The 18,039-nt window shown below is 37.7% G+C and overlaps 2 protein-coding genes across 2 annotated transcripts in view; one reads left to right on the top strand and one right to left on the bottom strand.

The window, feature by feature from the left end:
• The window catches only part of LOC119556431 (E3 ubiquitin-protein ligase highwire), a 55,359-nt gene that overhangs the window by 13,041 nt on the left and 24,279 nt on the right, over positions 1–18,039 (bottom strand). The gene's annotated exons all lie outside the window — the stretch shown is intronic.
• Positions 1,371–16,746, top strand: LOC119556432. The gene is made up of 6 exons (XM_037868660.1): positions 1,371–1,938; positions 12,437–12,698; positions 12,757–12,914; positions 13,320–13,609; positions 13,922–15,000; positions 15,978–16,746. Exons 1-6 carry the CDS (start codon positions 1,606–1,608, stop codon positions 16,457–16,459), a joined length of 2,604 nt encoding a protein of 867 aa, XP_037724588.1. The 5' UTR covers positions 1,371–1,605; the 3' UTR covers positions 16,460–16,746.

The following is an 18,039-nucleotide window of genomic DNA, read 5'->3' as shown; positions in this document are numbered from 1 at the left end:
TCGGTTCGACTCATTTAAACAAAATAGTCAGCGTGTTGTATGGCACGTGCAGTTCTTTAAAGTCTATTTAAAAAAGTTCAGTTAATATCGGAAAAAAGAAATCTAAAGTGTGAGCTTGTGGTATCAAGAAAAGTGGTGATTAATTTAGAGTGTACGCTATATGTATGAACACTGTTTACATATGTATATCTATACATATATGAAACTAGTTAAACTTTCCAAGTCTTCGACATGGCAAAATGACTATATGCTCTGAGGGGTATAAAATATGCAGTGGATGACAAAAGATCACAATAAAGGGCGACTTAAAGTGGATTTCATCAGTTCTTGTTCTCCTTCTTCTCCGGTTTATCTTCTCCGGCTCGTCTTCTTCTTACTTATGTATAGATCCAGCATGAAATGAAATAAAAAGCAGTTCAGCTGATTTAATTTATCGAAAAGCCCCGTCGAGAGGCGGGCGAGATCAGCTGTGAGGTCTCCGAGAGAAGAAATGAGAAAGAGAGCGAGGGAGGCATGCACTGAGCAAAATCATTTCTCTTCCATTATTACCCTACACAAAAAAATTGTATGGTTAGCATTTACCAATACGGATAGTTACGTAACTGTAAAAAGGTTAACAACCATTTAAAACAGTGACGAATTGTTGATTGGTTACTATTTAATAGTAAAACTACCATAAAATGGTAAGTTTTGTGTATTTTTTGTTGGGAGAATAACTATTTCGTTGTTCAAAATGACGATTCCATAAGTGGGGACCATTTAACTATTATATTGGTCAATTTTACCTAAAAGTTTTATGTGTGTACCTATTTATATCACTCTGTTTGATTTGAAAATGTTTTTCTTCAAACACGCTGCTTTCAAAACCATAGTTGAAACATTCAAAAATTTGGATCTTATATCCCGTAACTAAAATATATGCTTGTTTATGCGAACACTTTTTTTTGGTAGAAAGCGTATTTGTCAACTCAAGGCCTATAATGATTGAATTTTTTTTTAATTTCTTAGGACACTCAAAGCATTTGCCCACTTCTGTGCGACTAGAACCAGTTGGGAATCATGTACACATGATTATAATTAGATGTGATATGTGATGTGATATTTTAAAATGTAAAACGGTGATTATATAATTAAATCCCTGAAATAGCAAATAACACCTTTGTACTATTTGTTCCATTTGTCGTTGGTATCGTATGTATATTTATAACCTCTTCCCCGATCCTCGCAGTGTAGTACGCACGCGATGACGAACCAATCTAGTGGTATATACATAGACCCGAGAGAGCACTATTGTATCGCTCGCTTGAAACACGAGAGTGAAACGGCGAACGGCAACCGAGTAGCGCTCGATCGTTTTATTACCGAACGAACTGCCATCGAGAAAGCAACAAGTTGAACGTGCGGGTTTATTATTTCTTCACAACCGAGACTCGCGGCGTTCTTTTTTTATATTTTTTTCTTTTTTTTCCTATTGATGTTCTTAAATATTTCTGTGGATGACGAAGAGCCGCATTAATATGTGTTATAAGATCGTTGATCGCCAAAAAGAAAGAGGGCTATAGTGTGGAAAGCCCCCCAAACGGTTTTTTTACTGTGAAAATTTGTATGCCAAAACGAAAACGAAATTGTAATACAAAAAAAAAAATAAACAACAGTGAAGAAAAAGTGAAGAAGAACCCAAGATTCGAGCAAACAACAAACATAATGAATTCGCGATGGATAGCACTGACCCCACTCATTATCGTAATTTCGATATTGGGTGCATTTGCCCATCCGGAGCGCTACGATCGATTGCCCAGTTGGGGCTGGAGCCATTCGCAGATCGGTGGGGGGCAGGAACCCGCCCACCAGGGGAGTCGGGAGAACAGGGAGGACCTCTGCAGCCACTGTTTCTGCAACCATCTCAAGGCCATCTGCGACTTCAAGCTGAACAAAACGGTGAGTTTCGGTTTCGATACCGCTCATAACCGCAGCCAGACAAAAGCGGTTTTTAATATTACTTAATTGGTCGCCGATTCGATATATTTTAATCGCAGCACGACGTCTTAACACTCTAGTTTTTATATTTTCAATTTAAAAGGGGGGTTTTAGACAACAAAAATTATTAAATAATAGTTCCTACGTTGAAAAAACTTTATAAAATATACAAATTTGATATGCACATTTGAAATATAAGGAGGTTCTTAAATACATATGTAGATAAAAAAAAAATACAACAAATTCTCACTAAATTCCACATAATTACCCATCAAAAATACTACGTTTTATAATAACCAAAAACCTTCAGGTGTGCTTCCGGCTTTTAGAATTATAAAACGCATGACTAAGAAAGCCAAGAATGAAAGCTCTAAAAGTCCAGACGGCTTCCAGAATTTTCCAAGGATAGAATCCACAATCAAAGCTGCAACTGAACTTTTACCATGTCTGCGGGCTTATCTTTTCTTCCGAGACATTTGTTTTTGCGCCTCAAAACACTTGCATTGAAAGTAAAAAAAAAGACAAAGAGATCACACTGAAACATGCAACACTGTTTCTGTGGGCACTCCTAAATTCGTTAACCTTGCTTTTCCAATTAGCGAAAAGTCTGAAGGCTTGTATCTGTTTTGTGTGTGACATTTTGAAGTAAATTAACATTTATACACGGCAGCTATTATGCATGGAAAGTTAAACTGCGTTTGGCAAGAAAAAATTGGGCAAATACTCGCATTTTGACCACTTATTCCATTACAAGCGATAATGGCGGTTATTAAGAAGGGCTCAACAATATTGTTCTCGTCAACTGGGCGCTTTTGCCAGTAGTGATTAACATTTAAAAACAATTGCTCATAATAACATATGTACTAAAATAATATAAAATAAAAATAACCACTTCACTTACAGTTTTTTTTTTACATTTTACTAAATTGGCTTTTCCGATTTTAGATAAAGTGTTGAGTAACGTTTTAAAACGAATGCTTTGTAGAAATGCTTTTCCCAATGAATAAGGAATTTAAAGTTGTTCACAAATATATGTTATTTGTATTATATTTTCGATTATAGACAAAGTGGTTTTTAAAGAAGCTATTAACAATGAATAAGAAATTTAAAGTATTGAGTGTGATTGATTAATAACGATTTTGCTAACAAAAATCACTTACAAAATGGAGTACCTTAAGTTGATAAGAACTAACAACCAATTATCAATACCTCTAATTGGCGCTACGATTTTTTGATTAAATCAGTCGATTTATGGTTATAATAATGGTTGATGGCAATACTAAGTGACGTTGAAAATGATTACTTTTGACATATTTTTCGCATTTGTTGGGGCTTTTAACAGCTAGCTGCCAAAGTAAACTATAATAAAACGCACCATGACAGGCGGTTAGGACAAAGAAAGGCAAAAATACATGGGATAGGGGACTCGAGGTGCTGATAAAGACGAAGAACCAGACAGTAGCAGCGATAAGTGAGCGCACACAAAATCAAAAGTCAGTTTGGTTTTACTCCGACTCTTGTTGACTTAGTAGATGGATTTTGTAACGACCCGACGATGAAAAATGAAAAATATAATTTCAGCACCATGTGTATTTTGCTGCAAGTACTTATGATTTATGTAATGCACTTTACCAAAAACATACATACATGTATGTATCTGGATGTGACTCATAGTGTAGAAGCCAAAACTTGTAAACAAAATTTTTTGTGAGTTGGTTATTAATTATGTCAAGTTATTTAATATGTATATCCCCCTTCTTATCAAAATATATCCTGCTTGGGTCCTACTTTTAGCAAAAAACTATTACTTACAATCATCGTTCAATAAAAAAGAACTGGTCATATTTGATTTAGATATGAGTAATACAGGTCAAAAAAAAAATATAAAAAAATATTTGATATTGGAAAATGTAAACTTTCACATCAATATGTTTACAAAATATTGTATGTTTAAAATATACATAAATATATTATCTCTATAAAGATATTCTCTGCCTAAATGCAATTATTTTTTCTATTGCTGGCCGAAATGTACTTAAGTTTTCGACCCTGGAATTTGGGGTAAATTATAGTTTTCCTCTGCTTTCCGTACTTGAGGTAAATTCGCTGTTTTGAAATACGTTTCGAGACTTTTTGATTAATAGCACGCCGAAGCGAAATGTAAACAAAAGCCAGAGATGCGTGCAAAATAAAATGAATGAAAGAATAAAATGAAAGAAGGCGGCGCCGTCGCCGTCGCCACTCCCTCTTCCTCTTGCCGCCTCCTCTATGAGGCAGTACCAGGTAATACCCCTCCCAAAGCCCCTTTTGACCGCCAGCCCGTTCGACAGGTTATGCTAATGAGTCAGGTGTGCGTGTATTCGTGTGTATTCATTGCTGCTCTCTGCGGCTCTCTGAAAAACAAAAAACAATTAAAAAGAGCCAGCAAGTGCAAGTGATTGCAGGCTGAATTTACGGCCGATTCCCCAGAATCGGATTCTTATGGAATATATAAATTTCGAATTTTATCAGGCACTAGATACCAATCTTTATCGCATTGGGGTGACCCTAATACCAAGACATTCATGCATATCCAGGTAGTATGTTATAATATTTTTAAATGTGATCAGTCACAAAAAATATTTCGTATATGATATATATATGTATGTATATCTCAGAATTCTCTTCCAACATAAGTATATTGGAATTTATAATGATGTATAAATAACCCAAATATAAACTGGAATGCAAATAATGAGCTATACTTTTAAAATGCCCCTTAATATTAGAACAATTAATATAGAAAGAGCTGATAATATAAATATAGGAACAATTCCTCAAGTACTGCCCTTATAGAAAACGAAAGTGATTATAACTCAGTTTTATTTCCACAGTGATAAGAAACTGTAATGAATACTTGTTTGGTTAATATACACACATAGATTAGACGTCACAAGCACTTAATGTTATACTTGGCATTTTTAATTGAAAAGAGCTTTACTTCGATTAACAGAAATAGCAAGGTCGTTTTAATTATTCGAACTATATGAATGCGGTTAAAAAATATTGAATTAAACAGTGAATTCTGCTTTACATACACATGTACTACATGAAATTGTTTGCTATATTTATTATCACATAAGTTAATAAAACAAATTAGACTGCAGTTCCAAGAACTAAGAGCTATTCATAAATCAGTAATCAATAATGAAAATGCTTTGCTTATATGTTCTCAAAAGATACGTATATATATAGGTCTACTCTATATGTAGAAGATATAAGACATTTGTTTGGTTTGCTTTTGACCAAAAATATACCTCCAAATTCCTTATCCTATCGTTTCCAAAGCCATTGAATTCTGCACTTCCACAGTAATTGAGCGATCTTAGATGCTTTTTCCAGCGGATGTGGGTGACACTTTTCCTCCTCCCTCCCCCTTTCTCCGGCCTTTCCCTTTCACCCACCACTTATCTTTTCTTTGTGAGCGATTGAGTGAGTGTGTGCGCCGCATGTGTCGTCATCTTGTAGATACAGAATTTTATTTATTTGCTGCGTGGGCCTGCAGTTCAGTTTTCTATGTGCAAAGTGGACGGACTATCGAAAACAGAAAGAGAAACCGAACCGAACCGAAAGCGAAATGAAAACCGAAAACGGATAGAGAACAAAACCAAGTGGAAATGCATTCCACCCACTTTTCCTACCCATCCCCCCACCCACTGAAATCTATAGATTGACAGTAATAAGCCAAAAAGACCTCTAATATAGTGTCGGCAGCTGGAAAACACCGAAAAAAATGGACATAACTTCTCAAAGCAAAATCAGTTTAATGATATGACAGGCAAAGAAGGGGTACACTGAGAAAAATATTATTATTGTTTAAAAACAATCTCTGAAGCTTTACCTACTCCCTTTTTTAACTCGCCCTTTCAAAACTGTAATATTCTAAGCTGGAAAATTGAAGATACAAAATATTAGCCCTTTTAAAATTATCATTTCTGTGTTTAACCTGATTTTTCAGAACTTAAACTTTCATAATTCCAAGAACCAGTTTCGATCAATCTATTATTTTTCTTCCAATTCAAAAAAACTGAAATATTCTAAGCTTGATTTTTTAAGATACCAAATATTACCATTTTCAACATTATCATTTCTGCGTTTAACCTAAATTTTCAGAACTTAAACTTTCATAATTCCTAGAACCAATATATCTATCAATCTATTATTTTTTGTTTCCAACACAAACTAAATCTATCCAAAAAGATCAAACATTTCTTTCTCTGCAAGGAAAAAGGAAATTGAGGTGGGGGCTGGCGTTTCGAGTGTTTCTGTTTTAGTGGAATGCGCCTACTTAAATTCCCATTCCGAATGGCTACTTAAACTACTTGGGACCAAATGTTATGGCTGTGAGCTGCTAAAAATCCATCAATTGCCACAAATTGAATGCTCGTTCCACAAAAGCAACAATAAAACAACAAAGTGGGACCAAGAGGAAGAAGGAGAAAAAAAGATGTGTGAATGCAATGAGGTGGGATACCAAAGTAAGAGAAAAAAAACCAGAAGATAGCGCCCCAGGAGGTGGCTGGAAAATCAAGATACACATATGCAAATAAAGAGGCCGCCGTCGGAAAATGTGCATTCGCTTTAATTTCGCCAATAATTCCGCTAATCGGTAAACAACTTTCGATTGTATATATAACACACAGTCATCAAAACCCCGATTTCCACTTTGATATGGAAATGGAAACAGAAACATTTACAAAACATATGCATGTATGATGTGTGTACATAATATGGGTGCACATGACTTAAATCTGTGAACTGTAAACATAAAACCATATAAACATAAACCGTTTGGGAGGGTTTACTTATTGGGAACTAAGCAAATATCATAGCCATATCATACTCATGTCATAGTTTTTTTAAATGTAATACAAAACCCTATGAGTCTCACTTAACAGAATCAATGGTGATGCTATGATATGTATGATGTATGATATAACTATCAGATGAAATAAAAAACCAAATATTTTTAGCAAATTTAAAAAGTAATTTGTAAAACTTTATAAAGACAATAAAAACATTTAGGTTTTTACAACCTTATATTATACATAAAAACACTCCTGAGATATAAAAATCTTGTACTACAGTAACTTAAAGTTCATCCCTCACATTCCATAAGCAAAATTAGTTTACTTGGCTAGCGGAAAGGAAATAAATATTTGTATATCCATTTACAAAATGAAAATACGTACATAGTGGCCAAAAGAAATAATATTTTAAATGTTAGTTTTGCGGGTGAATGTTGTTCTTCATCTGCATAATTTTATAATGTTTGTATACAGATAGATATTTCAGTGCCAAACGACCGAATAAACATTTCCGCATTTCGCTTTTAAAGTTTTACAAGTTTTCCGCTCTTCAGAGGACTGTAGATACATTCAATGTACCTTTTTGTTTATTGCAAACTTGTGGTTTGCCTTGCCTTTCCACTACTTAATGTTTTAAATTCTTTAAATAGGCAGATAATATACGTAAATTTAAAAAAAAAAAACAGAAAAAGTACTTTATGTTTGACAACCTAAGAAAACTTTAAGAAAACTTTTAGCCAGATTTACTTTTCTTATCGCTTAACAAAAGTCTTGTGGTAAGCACTCATGTGATCGCAGTTTAAATATTTCTTGCACAGACCCATTGCAACGCCCCCGACTGACATATATGCATAGTTATAGCCAGAGTGGCTTATCTGGTCAGTTTTACCTATCGAAAAAGAACTGCATGAGGCATTCTCTACAGCGGGTCACGTAGTCGTTTCCCATCCGGACGTGTCTTGGCAGTATTATCTCACAGATACAGATAACGCAGCAATGCCAGATGATGCATTCGCTACAGGGCCTGTGTGTGTGGGAAATAGATTGGGAAAGTCCTTTTCCAATTTTCCGCCCATGTGACCAGCATGCCGTTTGAATTCCGGTTTTTAGTTTTCCCCGGCTCATTTAATATATAGATTTATATGTAGATACAGATACAGATACCTAAAAGAGGGCGAGAGGTTGATCATAATTTATTTTTAATTGGCTTTGTTTGGTTATTTATGTTCTGTTGTTGGTTTTGGCACTTCCAGCCAGGCGACGGCAGCTATTTCCGCTTGTCTGCCACGCCCTCTATCCTCCGCCGCCCCCCGATCATCCTCCATACTCCATACTATATGATTCCGTTCCAAAAATATATATATCTTAAAGTTGTCGCCGAGGAAAAATGCCCGGAAAATGTGAAAATCGTGAGCGGATTCTTTTGGAGAAAAGCGCCCAGAGATCGGTTTGGATCAGTCAGTGAGTGAGAGGTTCTATATATAGAGCCTAGATCTCAATATACGGCCCATATCTACACAGTGAGAAAAGGCATGCTAAAAAGTTTGTTGTATTTCTATAAGTTAATTATTTCCTTTTTAGTTTATTTATTGTACTAAATACTGGTATCTCAAAAAGACAAAACTCAAGTGACCTTTTTCACGGGAATTATAATAATCTCAGGCATGTTTTAGGTAAACATTTCGGTAGCATCATATTTATACTTATACTTTCAAGTACCCTAATTATTTAAACAAAATTTTGATATTAGTTTGTTTAGATATTTTTTAATGGAATGTATGACTCATTTCTGGCGATAATTTTTCCATCTGTATATAAGATATATATAAATCTGTGACGATATATTGACGCCGTCTGGCGAGATGGAACTTCATAAACTTTTCAGACATTTTGGCCACAATTTTGTTTGTTTTTCCTTGTCGACTGATGGTTCCCATAAACTTGAAACCATATGAAGAGGAGGAATGGGGGGGGGGGGGAAAGCACAGTGGAAAAGGGGGAGGAAAGAGGGTGGAAAGAGGGTGGAAAAACTGTCTGTCAGACAAACAAGCAAATTAAAACTCACACGTAATTGAGACTTCCTCTTTAGGAGGAGAAAAGAGCGAGAAACTGGAGCAATTGAAAGAAATTGCGCCCAAAGGCGTGTAACAAACAGACCGAGAAGAAAGAAAGACAAAAAAATTAAATGGGGGGGGGGGGGGGGGGGGGGTTTGGGACAGCAGGAAGGAAGAGGGCAAAAAATAATAAAAACAAAGAAGGCCACAAATCTCGGCAAGAAGAATCAAGCGAAAGAGGGATAAAGCTAATGCAGCTGTGGACTAAAGATCCAGATTCAGGTTCAGATACAGATACAGATTCAGACCCAAAGACATTGAACCCACAAGGCACCAACAACGAGGCCAGACGAACGAGCAGGTGGCCAGACTTTTTCAGATCGAGGCGTGCATTATAATTACAATGCCCTCACCCCCTTTTTTTACCATTATGGCAACTGTGAAGACGACAGAAATGACAAATTTGATTTACGCCAATGGAGAAACGGAAAGACCGAACTGTTTATACGCTTTTAGTCATCGAAATATATACATTTGTACACAGAGAAAACTATCTAAGAACATTGTTCTTGAATTGAGAACATTGTTCTTGAATTGAGAACATTCGTTCTTAAAAATTTTGGTATCAATATAAGAACGAAATGGTGAGAAGAGAAAAGTTAAATTGAGTTTACTTAACAACTTTTTGATAAGTATACACTAAGGACTGAACTAATAGTTTATTTGTACATACAATGTACTTAAATACCTCCAATTCAAGTTTATTCGAGCAAAGTAAAAACATTTTCAACTTAAAAATGTCGTTCTATTTTCAAGAACATTTTCAACTCAGATGAGAACGTCAGAATTTTCTCTGTGTACATTTTTAATAACGAATTGGGCATTATCTCTTTTTAAAACTAAGGTGCAATGTCGTTAGGTATGTATTTTTTCTATGCGTTTTACAAATGAACATGGCTTAATTCGGTTCATAAGAATTCTAACAAGTAAGTTGAAAGATCAGATAAGATAAGAAAGTCGGACTAATTTTCGAGTTCTAGGTATTACACAGAAAAAAAAAAGTGGAGAGCAAATTTGATATTCGCCTGGTAAATGTATTGAGTATAATTTTTATCATTCAATTATGTAAATTTGACAATAAGAAATGGTTTTTCTTGGATTTTCTCTTTTTGAAAATGTTATCAAATCGAAAAACAGAGAAAAGAGCGATTTAGCGCATAAAAAGTCTCTGAGTTAGAGCAAGACGGCAATCTTTGGAACTCTCCGCAATAGAAAAAGAGAGCAAGATGGCTAGCATATCAAGTGATACGATCCGTATCTACATGGAATTGATATTGAATTTCATCATAATGATCATTATGTCTTATGAATTGTTTTCTCTGTGTATATAGCCTACTAAAACCTACTCATTGCTAAAAATTAGACTTTTTATAAGTTAACTGGAAGCGGTAAATGTAAACAAAAGAATGAATAGTGAGGAAAAAAGATCGAGTGGTGTCTCCACCAAAGGCACGTAGGCATTTGCGCCCCCAAAAGGGCGGTACTTGTGATTAACCATCAAGCAAATTAAACATAGCAACCCAAAACTGTAAAACCCTACATTTGCCCTTGAAAGTAAACCTTTATTTTTATTAATAGGCGTTGGAAAACTGCATGCAACGTCAAGACATGAACTTACATCAGTTACCAAAGCTTTGAGTACTGATTAGATCATTTGTATCAATTGATAACATCACTTACACCACATTATAATACCAAACTTTTCCCATTCAGAACTATGTATACAGAAATACACAAATGCTTAAGTTAATTTTTTGTTTTTTGCATATTTTATGTTTTATGCCATTTCATTTTCTGATGTTCTAAGCATTGTTATGTAGTTTTTTTTCAAAGTATATTGCTTTATTTTATTCTTTGTTTTATTTCTGTTGTTGTTTTAAAACAAAGTAAGCCAGCAGAATAAGCAAATGTAAATTCCGAACTTGTCTGTAAATTTTCTCGAACTCCCTGACGATAAGAATATTGAAACTGGTCAGTGTGAATCAATTGTGAGTCAGTCACAAATCAAACAGCCAGATATATTACGCCGTCCGAAAGCAAATTATCAGCTTGAAAGCGATCAACAAAAGGTCGAATCACGAATATTGTGGATAATACTTATAGAATTGCAAATAAATCGTTGCAATGCTAAGGGAAAGTATATGTTGGTATTATTTATAAAGAATGTAACTATCTTGAAATATCTGCATCCCAAAAAAGTTAACAAATTGGTATAATATATCCCTCAGATATTACATTTCATCAAGACGTTCTTTTTTTTTAAGTTCGATATTATTATTACACCTTTGAAATCTCAGCTCAGTTTTTTGTAAACTCACTTCCAGATGATCTATGACTATCATAAAATCTTCTGTAATTTCCTCTTAAGAATCTCTGAAACCCTGGGATATCTTGAGAAATGCCTGCTTTCCATACTCACTAGAGGGCCACCAGGGTAATCCAGATTCATTAACGCAATGAGGGGATCTTGGACACTCACTTCAACGTGATCAACAACAAGATCATCAGCGTCATTAGCGGCCGTCCGTATGTGGTGGACATCTCGTCATCCACCGCCAGCACTTTGAGTTGCAACTATTTTCACTTAATTTAATGAGAAAATTGCACCCCGGGGTGATGGTTCGAGTTTGAGTTCGAGTTCCAGTTGGGGTTCTTCAATGGAGCAATGAACGTTGCGGTCAAGTTGCCGTTGTTGTCGTCGTCGTCGTCAGATGTTGCTGCTGTTTGTGTTGCTGTTGCTGGTGTTGCTGGTGTTGCTGCTGTTGCTGCAGCTCCTATTGTTGTTGTCGCAGACACTGCGTTTAAAAATAACACAAAAGTGAGGGATACAGACCGCAAGAAATGTAAGTCAAGCGTCGCAGACCCCCGGCAACAGCAACTCCACAGCAGCAACATCAAAAAAAAAAAATAAAAAAAAAAAATTAAAAAGAAATTGCAACTGCAATGGCAAGTGTCTGGCAACTCCCAGTTTCCCTCTCACAAAAAAAAGTGCTTAACAGCCTATGAATTCTTGAGTCATTTGTGCCAAAAGAAGTGCTAAATAGTTTGATATATGTATATTTCTCGAAAGCCTCAGAAAAGTGCACTAAATTCTTACTTTGAAATGCGTTGTACAATGTACATATGTCACCCAGAATTCTTAAGATTTTTACAACACTGGTTTAAAATATATTTTGTGGTATTTTGTTTTCAAAAATTCTGCTTTTTACAGCAAATAATAAAAACAATTTTTTTGGGGATTTTATAAAATCAGTGCAATTAAATGTATCTCAAAAAATTAAAGTATTTATGTGTTAGATACTTTTTGATAATATTTTGAACTTGAATCCTTTAAAAAACCATAACCTTGAAATCCATCAAGTTCACTTAGTATTTTCCATGTTTCCTAGTGATATTCTTTATTTGCCCTTTTATGCAATACTTATAAATATTACAAATATTAGAATACCTTGAGTCTCCAGTGTTTTATCAATATATCTTATTGTTTATCCCTCACAGCTTTCAAACGAGTTTAATGATAAGTTAATGGTGCCGCTGAACATTAAGTACATTGAGGTGCGACTGACTGCCGGCACCCAGTTCGTGATGTTCGAGAACTTCTTCCTGGACAACCAGGTGAACTACTTCGGCCTGATCGGAGTGCGGAAAGATGACCAGGTGGAAATAACCAGCAATGCCTTTAGCCACAACAAGGGTGGCTATCCCAGCATCGAAATTGGAAATATCTCGAGGGTTTTTCTCCGCGAGAAATTCCTTACAGGTTTGTGGGGAGATTTGACCTTTTCACAGCGGATATGAACCTCTAATCCAAACTTTAGGTGCGGAATACAAACTGCTGGTGGAGGATGTCGATCAGCTGACCGTATTCCCCAATGCCCTGCAGATGACCAATCTGGACTGCTCCCTCAAGCGGATCAACCAGCTGAATCTGATGAAGAACGCCTTCAATCCCGGCAATCCCAAGTATGGCATAAATGTAAGTGGATTCGAATGAGGGTTTGTAAATATACCTATCTTATGAGTTCAAATTCAAGATCAAGCCCAAAAACTTTCAAAAAGAGGGTTCAAAATACGACTTGTGGTTATTTATGGCAGCAAATTCGAATTATTACAATTTTGAAAAATGATAAAAATTAAAAAAAAAAACTGGAAACTTAATAAATATTTTTTTTTATCAGTTTAAATCAATTAAATATTTAAAAATAGTTTTTATATCCTTATTGCTTGAATAAAACTAACAATCGTTACGATCCCTGATATTAATCAATCGATTCTTTGAATAAAAATTACAATCGTTACGATCCCTGATATTAATTAATCGAATTTTTGAATAAAAATGACAATCGTTACCATCCCTGATATTAATCAAACGATTCCACAGCTCCGCGTGGAGGATTCGAGTATCAACCAGCTGGGCATCTTTGGGGTGTCCATGGGCAAGGTGAGCTTGATGCGCTGCACCATTGCCACGATCATGAGCAACGCCTTCGACGTGACCAGCATCAAGGAGCTAATCATCGAGGGCTGCAACATTGCGACGATCGAGACCCAGGCGCTGACCAACAAGCTCCACAGCGACAAGGTGGCCATTGTGGACACGGTGATCGGCACCATCGAGGGCCAGGCGATCAGCCAGAGCGGAATAACCACAATGATTATGTTTGGCAACAAGTAAGTTGAACCCTTGATCACCAATCGAATCACTAACCGAATCACCAATCGAATCACCATTCGATTCACTAACCAAATCCCCAATCGAATTATCAATCAAATCCCCATCGAATCACCAATAGAATCACCAATCGAATCACGAATAAAATCACCAATCGAATCACAAACGAATCACCAATCAAATCACTAAGCAAATCACCAATTAAATCACCATTTAAATCTCGAAAGGAATCACCAATCGAATCACCAATCAAATCCCTTATCGAATCACCAATTGAATCACCACTAAATTTTTATCCATTTCCCTTCCAGAATCTCGAGGATCCGTTCGAATGCCATCCAAATAGCCGCCGTTAGCCTGTTCATCCGCAACAACTCGATGAACCACGTGGAGCCCAATTGGCTGAGTGTTAGCCAGGCGGATCATGTCGAGATCGAGAACAACCGATTCCACGATTATGGTCGTTGTGAGCTGAACATCGGCTCCTCGAACTGCAGTTTCCGCAACAACATCCTGCAGAATCCGCAGTCGGGCAGCTTGAACTTCACCTGTCGCGTCCACCAGGTGCACGTGGGCAACGAGTGCTCCTGCAACAAGGCCTGGCTGTCGGAGCTGACCGATCACGACCTGGAATCGGAGGTGATGTGCCGGGTGACGGATCAGCACATGGGATGCCTGAATGCCACCAGTACGAATGTACGGCGCTTCGTCAACGAGGCGTGCGGCGGAAATGTGACCCGCTACTGCAACGATGGCCAGTGGACGACAAAGGTGGCCAGTGATCAGTTGAGCGATTCAAATAAGTTAACCATCAAGTGGATAGCCTGCGCAATTGTCGTGGTCACCCTAGTGATTGTCCCAGTGGTCGTGTTGGTGGCCAGATGCTGGCACACTGGCGGCGGAGGAGGAGGCGTCGGCGGAGGAGCCGGTGGCAATAGCAACGATAGGTGCCAAATCGAGGAGAATATCCGGGAACCGTTGCGGCAGAGCGCCATGGAACTGCCCGAAGGCGATGCCACCAGGAAGGGCATCCTGAAGGTAATCAACGGTCGGCTGACCAAAAAGGAGTGCTACAAACGGATCTTCTTCATCATCGATAGTATGCCGAAGAACTCGTCGGTGATCGAGAGACTCCTGCTGGAGCACATAACGCAGAGTCACCTCGATGGGAATCCATCGTTGGACGGGGCCTATGCGACCAGTGCCTGTGGCACGGCCAACGGCACAGCCTCCGCTGGTCCGCCACCCAGCGCACCGAGTCCCCAGCCCAGTGACGATGATGAGCCCATCTACCAGGAGCCCGACCAGCAGCGTCCGCTCATGTGCAGCGACTACTCCTCGCCGCTGAATCCCGGCGAGGACATGTACGCGGAGCCGTTCAATGCCACGAGTAAGTTGGGCTCAGCATACAGGGATGGATCGATGGATCTCAGCCTGATCCGGCCCCTACTTCCGCATCCCAACCGAATGCCTTAGTTAGTCTTCCCTTTTTCTGGTTGGTTGGGCTAACGATGCTGTGATTCTGTATCTAACTTGTACATATATATTTATAACACCCGATTTGTTTTTTATAATTACGTGTGTAGAGGAAAGTGGTTATTGTAATTAATTAATCACTAGAGTACGCGGTATACGTATAATTGAAATTGAGCCACACTGGATATATGCTATCAACACGGATATCTCTATGGAGAGAGATTATCCAGACCATTTAATATAAAATAGTAATATTTATATAATATATAAATTTGCATCAAGCACATTTGATCAAAAGCTTTACCAAATGTAATCAACACGAGACTCACTGGACTTACTCTAGAGTTTATTTTTGTCCTTGAGATATCCTTTGGGATGAGTGTACCCAGCTGGTTATAACTAAAATAGCACGAGAGCCACGGGACCATATGCAATCCAAATGGAACAAAAATACTATATTAAATACTTTATTATATATATATATCAAGCACATATTTTTTTTCCAAGTGTTTTCCCACTTTAATTTTGCACTTGCACGTAGAGTTACCACCCAAAATTATTGTAAACCCACCCAAAAACACACACACACAAAATCGCTGGCAGGATTCGGTTCGCAAACACAAGGGCAAAAAGGCAATACACATATGCGGAACGCATAAAACCACAAAGGTACTAAAAACAAAACGTAGTTAAATATTTCCCAAAACAATACCAAAAACATGGCGATGGGCTCCAAACTTTCTCGCTCTGTAATAGTCCTTGGTGTATGTATGCTGTACTCTTGTAATTTGTAGCTCTAGCTATAACAGTAACCTTATCTATGTAACTAACATGTATTTTACAATCATAAACCATTAAAGAGGGGTACTAAATATTATGATTTTTTTACAGATGCGAACGACATGCCACCGGCATATCAGTATGCCACGCCCATGCGCATACTCACGCCCCCACAACAACAGCAACCGTCGACGATGGCCAGTTATGCCACGCCCGTTTGGCGGTCCACACCAAGTGCCACGCCCACCAGCCGACCGCCCTCGGGGGCCCAGACATCCCAGGGGTCAACGACTGCGCCGAGGGCTGTCAAGGATCTGAGGCAGGCTCTCCAGAACTCCCCACAATTCCATCCCAATCAGCTGAGCTCAGCGCGGAACCAAAGACAAGTCCTGCAAATCCAGCCGGTCCAGCCGCCGCCCTACAGTCACAGTCACAGGTCGCAGGTCAGGGGTCAGCGGCGGCGCAGCTTCGAGTGCCTCGACGGCGCCGCCAGCCTCGCCGCCATGGAGCACATGGACTCCGGTTCGGATCACTCCGGCGGCAGCGATGTGACCGTCCAACTGGCCGATGTGATCGACTACGCGGATGCCTAAAAGTATGCAGAGCCCGTATATATAGTCTTATACATATATATACACCTTCATATCTGCCACAACTGTCACACCTGCCACACACAAAAAAAAAAAAAGCGAAAAACACCTGCCAGCAGCAGAGCCCAAAACAAAAAATCGAAAACACTTTGTGATATTCATACAGTTTCTCTGGATATGTGTAGATATAGCTAGAGAGAACCGATCGAGAGGAATCATAGCATATAAGCTAGCATTAAGTGAACTTACATTTAAATAAACAAGTCCTAGCAGAGCGCTCGACTGACTCATTGTCCGCATATCTCATTGATTTCGGGGGCTTTAGTAAAATACCACTAGTTTACAGGCAAAATGCCTCAATCCCATAATCCCATAATCCAAATAATGCCATAATCCTTATTATGGCAATTGATATCTATAAAAAAATTGGATGACTTTTTTTTGTGATCAAGGGGTCCATAACTCATTGATTTTGGGGGTTTTAACGAAGGATCATAAAATACCACTAGTCTATAGGAAAAATGCCTCACGAAGGATTATGGATTATGATCCTATCTATAAAAAAAAAATGTATTGACCTTTTTTTTGTGATCTAGGTGACTAACTCTACCAGGAACACCCATAATCCTTCTTGGAGCTTCTTAAAAACATATTTTGTAAGCTTGTGTTATAGGTAACATCTAAACTACTAGTTGACCTGGTTTACTTCAAGAAGTTTCAGGCTCAAACTGAAATGGAAAATTGTAAGTCCTATAATTATAAAACTATGAATTTTTTTAAAATTTGTTTCTAAATCTATTATAAACAGAAATATGTTACTCTTTATTAAATGGTCTAATTAAATATAACATACTATTCTGAAGAACTGAGTATAGTCGAATATTTTTTATTACAGAACTAGAGTTCCGGAAAATTAACGAATATAAGTCATACGATTTAAATATTTAGACCACAAATACGTAATCAATTTTAAAACTATATTTCCAGGAACCCTATAAAGTAACAAAAACTCAAGTAATTAAATAAACAAACCAAAGATCCCAATTTTCCGATTCTTAACGACAGGGTGGCATATCAAATTGTCGATTTCTCAGTTACATCAACAAAACGCTGGCGTATGAGACATAAATATTAATCGCTATTGACTTACACAGCTGTTTTGTGTATGGCTGACATAAACAAAAATAAAAAATATAGAATTCGATCCCAGAGACAAAGCCAAAGGAAAATGCCAGGCGGGTGTGCTGAAATTGCATTTTGAAATGTTGTATAACTTGATTTGCAAGCGCGGTCAGCGGGCTGTTTTTGTTGCAAATTAAATGTTGTTGCCGCAGCGGCTGCCATGCAAATGCGTTCTAAAAGCCTTTTCGAGTTATTAATGTGCATATATGGTCAGTAAGTCAGGCAGGCGCTCAGTCAGTTTGATCGGCTTGATCAGTTGGCTCACATCTCTCTGCAGGGGCAAAATAAACTGGGTCACTGCGAGAAAATATATCAGTATAATATAATTTCGGAGGGTTATAGCAGCCCTACAATCGGTTTTATAAAATTCATAGAATTTTAGATGTCAAGCGGAACTATCG

The sequence above is a fragment of the Drosophila subpulchrella genome, chromosome X, assembly GCF_014743375.2.
Source record: "Drosophila subpulchrella strain 33 F10 #4 breed RU33 chromosome X, RU_Dsub_v1.1 Primary Assembly, whole genome shotgun sequence".
Taxonomy (NCBI): Eukaryota; Metazoa; Arthropoda; class Insecta; order Diptera; family Drosophilidae; genus Drosophila; species Drosophila subpulchrella.
Note: the sequence above shows the minus strand (reverse complement) of the source record. Positions and strands in the feature narration are given on the sequence as shown.